This window comes from Acomys minous, assembly GCF_964271855.1.
Source record: "Acomys minous genome assembly, chromosome: 1".
NCBI classification, from domain to species: domain Eukaryota; kingdom Metazoa; phylum Chordata; class Mammalia; order Rodentia; family Muridae; genus Acomys; species Acomys minous.
Genome location: NC_140483.1, coordinates 53,865,345 through 53,872,176, shown reverse-complemented (window position 1 = coordinate 53,872,176; position 6,832 = coordinate 53,865,345). Strand labels below are relative to the sequence as shown.

Here is a 6,832-nt window from a genome sequence, read left to right as displayed (position 1 = left end):
CGTCCCCACTCTCTGGGATGAATAGAGACAGACTCTTCAGGAAACTCCATGCAACACTTGCTGCCTGGGGAGGGACACCACAGAACTGGGGATAAGATACAGAATCGAGGTTTCTTCTTCTGAAGGTGGGGTATCCCTGGGGGCGATTTCTAGGGTAGTATGGAGTGGTATGCCTTTTAGCAAATGAGGTCAACCATGTGAGTGAAGGAATGTCCCTAAACATTCCAGTCCCTAAAAGTAACTTGTGTTGGATAGGATCATGAGGAGCTGCATGGACTTTGCTATGGGCCGTAAGAATGCCCTCTCCTGGCCTCAGTGGGCACCTGCACATGTGCAGCACACACACACACATTCACACACACAGTAAAGAAAATAACTTCAACAACAACAACAACAACACTGAAGGTGGGAAAAACCCATGACTCGGCATATAGATGGGGACTTAGCTACGGCCCAATATAGGGAACTGACAATTAGGGCAAGTCTGCATCTAAAATGCTCTGAATGAAGGATACCTTAATAAAAGGAATGCTCGATAGGCTTTCATTTTGGTAGAGAAAATAAACACAGCACAAAGACGAAAACCATCTTTGGAAATGACTTAACAAGGGAATGAAAGAGTCTTTGACGGCCTGGACTGTGAGGCCATTGGACATGGAGGGGGTGAGGGGAGGGTGGTGTCAGCAGGTGGAGTAACTGAGCAAGTGACTCCTCCCCTCCTTGAGACCAGGCTGGCATTAGGCCCTGAGGCAGTGAGTTCTGATGCACTGTCTCATATGAGCCACAGGGCTAGCAGACAAGACGTGCTTCTGGTTCATCGATGGCGGAGGTTCTCTTGGATATCAGGGATGGAAGAGATCATAAGAAGGACAGATATCACTGTGAGGATTGGCATGATGGGCGCCCACTCACTGTGAGGATTGGCATGATGGGCGCCCACTCACTGTGAGGATTGACATGATGGGAGCCCACCCACCCTCCACTCTGAGGCTTTGGATTCTTCCTCCAACCCACCAGTCCCAAGTTCCTCTGAAAAGAATTCATCTCTCTTAGTTTGTGGTTTTAATGAAGTACAGACAGCGCCTCACACACATATCCTTGATGCCCTCACCTAGGTCCTCTGCCCTCCATGACTTTCTGTTCCTGTGGTCACTCTGGGGGCTCAGCATCCACCCAATGGACCACTTTCTCTGGAACATCATCAAGATGTGGAGAGCAAAGACGCGCATAGTGACAGGAGGTCATGCTGAGCCACAATTCAGAGCAAGACCACATCCGCCACCCTTCTTCTATTTCTTCTCGGAGGGCATCGGCCCTTCTGGCTACATCTCACCAGAAGCTCCCTTGTTCCTGTCTCACGAAGGAATGTCCACCATCATTCCGGACTGGCTCCCCAGGCCAGCAGTGTGGGTATCAAGAGCAAAGCTTCAGAGATCTGCCATCCGTCTCGTGGTTGTAGGGTGGGGCAGGACTAGAGTTCCAGGCCAAGCGGGGCTAGGAGTTGTATTCTGTAAGACATGGGCTATTTCAGATGATCCTGAAGGGGCTGTAGCCCTTACCCCACCTGTCCCATTGTGGCGACTCTGCAATACTGGGTAGGGGTTGACCCAGAGCTGAAATATTTTCTTACTGCCATATATTGTTTGCCTTGCTGAAAGTAACCCACCAATGAGAGACTCAGCGTGGTCTTCTAAACATCCCTATCTGACACAGTGACAAAAGGACGTGATGAGCAAGAGTCTTATGGTTCATTCTGAGGCATGTGCCAGGCCACATTAGGTGGGTAGTGTGGGGCCCTAAAGTAGCCAGTGCCCCATTTTACAGTTGGACAAATCAAACCACAGGATGTTCGGTGATGGTGAGGTGAAGTACATAATGGAATACCCAGAGGCAGGCAGAAATCCAAGGCTCATGGTGCACCAGCTGAGTCACCTAGAGAAGGCGGGCCCTTGAGGGCTCCCTGCAGCCAGAGGCTGCTTCTCTGGCTCTTGTTTTCTGTTCCCATGTCCACTTGGTCCCCTGCCATCATTACCTGTAACAATGAGGGTGGCTGTGCTGACCGCCTGTCCCAGTGGGTTCTCGGCCACAGCCTTGTACTCGCCACTGTCCTTAAGGGACACACTGGGGATGACGAGGGAGCAGACACCCAGCATGTCGGTAGTGTACATCGCAGGGTTTCTGTCCAAGCTTTGGTTGTTCTTGAACCAGGTGACGTGTGGCTGGGGTGAGCCCTGCACTGCACAGGTCATGCGGCACTCGCAGCCCTGGGGCAGAAGGTGAGCCCGCAGACCCACCAGGAAGCGAGGCTTCTGGCTCAGGTTGGGTTCCCGGTATGTTGGAGCTTTCACTGTGATCCTGTCTGTGGTGAGTTCCGGGCCAGAAGGAAGGATGGTTACAAAGAGAAAGGGGCCTGACTGGGCTCTACACATAGAAAGTCCACGGTGCTACTGAGGTCCCATTAGTTGAGCCTTTCCCCATATCTCATATACCCAACCTGACACTGCTTTTATCCTTTTCCTAAATTTTTGTTTGGATTTTAAAAATTGTTAAAAAGAAAACTTTAAAATTTATTGTGTATAAATCAGAACACACAGAAACAGAAACAAGAACAAAAACCTATTGTCTCACTACCTATGGACCACTGTAGCTGCCATTTTGGTGTAGAACGTTCTAGATATTTTTTGCATTTTATAGAAGTGAGATAATATAGCTAGTTTTGTAAATTTTTTTCTAGTGACCCCTTGAAAGATCTATACCTACTTGGTTTATACAATATAGTTTTAGAGAAATACTAACTTTTAAAAACTATGTTTAACTTATTTCTTACTGTTCTTTCTGAGAATTCACCCAAAGCCCTCTTGACAACCCGATACTCACAGCCTGGCTCTTTCTGCCCATTGAGGGGTGGCCCATCCCAAGTCTGGTGTAGTGGGCATCGGTACAGGTGGGCATTGAGCTGGAGGTGGGAGGACCACTGCACATCTAGCTAAACTCAAGTGCCCCCATTCCACACATCCCACTACCCAAAGAACAGACAGACAGCTAAGTTTCTCCCTTGTCGGGGAACCCTTACCTCTGTGCCTGGGGATACACCAGGGCTGGCTAGTGTCTGATGGTTGGCTGGTCCCCAGCTCATTCTTGGCCAGAACCCGGAAGTGGTACTCATGGCCAGGGAGGACCCCCAGGAGGGTGAAGCGGTTGGTGTGGACATGGTCAGCCACCTCACGCCAGGACCCGTGAGATGAGGAGCGCATCATCACTGTATAGTGTAAAGGGATGCCCCGAGCCTCGTCTGGAGAGGGTTCCCATTGGACCGTCACTGTCCCAGGAACATTCTCCTGCAGGTAGATGGACCCTGGTGCCTGTGGGCATGCTGCCAGGGAAAAAGAACAGATCAGTCATGCTGCAGAATAGTCAAAGAAAGTCTGCTACAGTCTTCTCCAGGCCCCCAAGTTTCCTGGGGGGGTGTCCTATAGAATGCCAGTGTTGCCAGGCAGGTAATGTGCCAGAGGGAGCTAAGTCTGGGTATACAATTATCTCTACAAGGTGAAAAATATTCCCCCAAAGAATACTCTTTTTTTTTTTTTTAAATTTTGAGGGCCAACAGTGTGGTCACCTCAGATACTCAGTATATAATGACCTCTGCCCAGGGCAGGTGCAGGCTTTACAAACTGGCGAGAGGCCACAGCTGAGCCGGCCTCACCTGCCACGCTAATGAAGAAGCTGTAGGTAGCCTCCTTCCCCTGTAGGTTTTTCAGCCTTACGGTGTAACGGCCATGGTCTGAGAGGCTAGCTGCAGGAATTAGAAGCTGCGTGAGGCCGTCCTTCACGGTGGTCACACTTCTTTTGGGCAAAGGCAAGCCATCCTTCAGCCAGGTCACCTCAGGCATGGGGGTAGCCTGAGAAACAAGAGGAAAGACAGATTGAGAGGAGGACTTTAAAAAAAAAGTGTCTGTTAAAGGCATTGCTTAGTTAGCATATAAAATAATATATTTAATTGTGATGTTTTATTGCATATATATCACTGTGTCTTCCTGAGATTCACTCCTATAGTCCTCCTTCTGTTTCGTCTTACATGTTTTCTCTGTTCCCCTCCCACGTGTACACACACACACACACACACACACACACACACACACACACACACACACAGAGACACACACACACACACACACACACACACACACACACACACACACACACACGAGAGAGAGGGGGGGGGAGAAGGGGGGGGAAAGCATGCTATTTGTTTTTCTTCCCTTAAGTCCTTCATGATTCCTCTCCTCATGATCATTGTTCTTCATGGAGGAAATTCTGTAGAAATGAAAGTATGTAGGCCGTGCCTAACGCAGAAGGGCGAGAAGCCCGTTCTAGGCTGGAGGGGATGCGCCTGAGATCATGGAGATGAACAAGTACCAGGCTAGTAATAGGTTCCCGGGGAGGTGGTGCAGTGGGGGGCTAGCCAGTAGCTCTGGAAGGATGACGGGATAGGAAGGGAGGCTTAGCCGGAAGGCTCAGTGAAACTGTACTGGCCCTCAGCCCCACACCCATGCAGACACCTAGATTTCACCCTGAGTGACAGCTGTCACAGGACAGTGCAGCTGGCTCTGGATTCACATGAGGGTGCTTGGTGGATGTGAGAAGAGACTAATTAGGAAGGGAGTAAATCCCCCCACCTCATGCCCAGGGCAAGCTAGGGGGTGACTTGGGAATTCCTGCAATAGAGAGAGGCTGCAGGAAATAGATTATGTGATGACTGCCAAGGAGAGGAGAGGGGCAGGCTTAGGAAAGGAGCTGGCATTAAACTGCCCTTCAGCATGCGCTTTATTAGGAGAGAGACCCTCACGATCACAAGGGTCACGATCAAGCCTTATGTTAGAGACATTGCAGGAACATTAAGAGAAATAGCTTAAAGTGCGCGTAGGAGAGCCAGTCACCAAGGCCAGCACGAGGAGGCCACACTTCCGAGAAATCCTCCGGAGGAGATGGTCTGCTTTTTCTGTCTTTGGGGACTGGCCTTATTTCGCCCCACCCCTACCCCTTGAGATCTGTGGACCCACAGCAGGAGCAATCAGTTCTTTGTCTCAAGGGCCAAACTGTAGGGAGGTACAGCCCAATGTCTCCAGGCTGTGTATCTGATCTCATAGAAGGACCAGTTTCTTAAGTGCCAGGCCTATGATCTAACCGTGACTGTTCTCAGCTGAGGAGCCCCTCCAGCGGCAGGATGATGATGCTACTAACTGCCTGTGGGACACCATCGTAGGCACTCTGGGAATGCTAGTAGTAATTTCCCGTGGGGAATGTTCCAAGGATTTAGGCATTAACAACATGTGGAAGGCACAGAGAACAGGGCCCAGGTTACTACTAACACTTCCTCGGCCTTTTGGTAAGCACAGGGGAGAGATGGAACAAATCAATGCTGCATGAGAGATGGTGAAATTTAAACACATAGAGGTTTAAGATATTGTCCAGAGTCAAATGAGTGAGCGATGATGCCATCAGGCAGTTTGCGTTCTTACTAACACACTGAGTACTGAACATAGAGTCTGGCGGTGTTGACATTTGCTGAGGGTCATCCTGACTCAAACTTTGATCATTCATTCATTTGCACAAAAATATACTCTAGAAGAAAAAAATGATTATCTACCCTGGTGGCTACCTTCCCAGACTAAGATGGAGAGGAAAAGTGCAGTACCAGAAGCTACCACTAGAGGGATGTGCACCCACCGTACACTTGTGCAGGACCGCCAAACGGCATCCAGAGGCCAAATGCCAGCTTGGCTTCAAGAGCCATTTTCCTTTCTACTCACCTCACACTGGGTCTGATTTCCAAGACAAGCCCAAGCCTATGACTTTGGATAAAGAAGAATGAGGAATAAAGGATACCCCAAATTATCTAGTTTCCTGGTTGCTCTGCCACACACCCTTCCAGGTATACTCACTTCAAAGGAGATCGGAACTCGAATGCTGTCCCCAACCTTGACCATCAGTGTCTCCTTTGTGCTGGAGTCCACGAGGAACTTGGGACAGACTAGAACACACAAGATGGTTTGCCACCTCCCTCCACAGTTGGCCCACAGCTCAGGTCACCCAGGATGTAGCTAGAAGGCTGAGCCAGTATAATAGCTTGAGGGAGAGAGCTTGGACGCACACACTGGTGAGGAAGGCTCATGGGGACAGTCTTGCGGGAGGGCCAGAAGCAGAGACAAAGTCGCCACCAGGGAAAGTGAAGCCTAGTGTGGAACACAGAGGGCGGGGACAGCTGCGTTTTTGTTTGGAGGTGAAAGTACGATTAGCCTGAGTCAGGGAGTGACCTTCTTGGTCCCATCAGTAAGGGACAGAGGCAGGACAAGAGTCTAAGACTCTGGACTCAGGAGCTCTTTGCTTTCTATTGTAATTGTCTCCTTGTTGTCACAGTGACAGCTAGAGAGTTTTGGTGCAGCTCCCAAAGATGAGGGGTTTGCTCCCAGCAATTAAGGCCCAAAGGGCAACACAATTGACCTCGCAACAGCAGGGAACTGGGGCAGGTGCCACCTCAAAGTAAGAAGAGCCCATGCCTTGGAGTCACTAGTTTTAATTCTTGGTTCTGTGTCGTAACAATGGGGAGATCTTGGGCAAAGCATCTTGGGCCTTCGTTTTCATCTCTATAAATCGGGGGTCAAAAATATTTACCATGTGGGACAGGAGCCATAATGAGAAGGCATTTCTATGTGGTTCCACTTAGCTTGGTGCTCAATTCCAGCCTCTGTTAAGAAGGCAGCTGATGGCTCCATAGCAGTGCCTCTCCTCTCCGGGAAGGGTCTCTAAGACTCAGGTGGGGAAGGAGGTGACA

The 6,832-nt window shown here is 49.8% G+C and overlaps 1 protein-coding gene across 2 annotated transcripts in view; it reads right to left on the bottom strand.

Annotated features, from left to right (window-relative positions):
- Positions 1–1,062: 1,062 nt before the first annotated feature.
- The window catches only part of IGFN1 (immunoglobulin like and fibronectin type III domain containing 1), a 30,338-nt gene continuing 24,568 nt past the window's right edge, over positions 1,063–6,832 (bottom strand). For both annotated transcript variants that reach the window (XM_084774306.1, XM_084774305.1), the window contains 5 exons: positions 5,943–6,031; positions 3,704–3,899; positions 3,074–3,373; positions 2,033–2,359; positions 1,063–1,508 (listed from right to left, as the gene is read on the bottom strand). In XM_084774306.1, the coding sequence (XP_084630432.1) occupies positions 1,495–1,508; positions 2,033–2,359; positions 3,074–3,373; positions 3,704–3,899; positions 5,943–6,031 (926 nt within the window). In that variant the 3' untranslated portion in view covers positions 1,063–1,494. The remainder of the gene's footprint in view (positions 1,509–2,032; positions 2,360–3,073; positions 3,374–3,703; positions 3,900–5,942; positions 6,032–6,832) is intronic.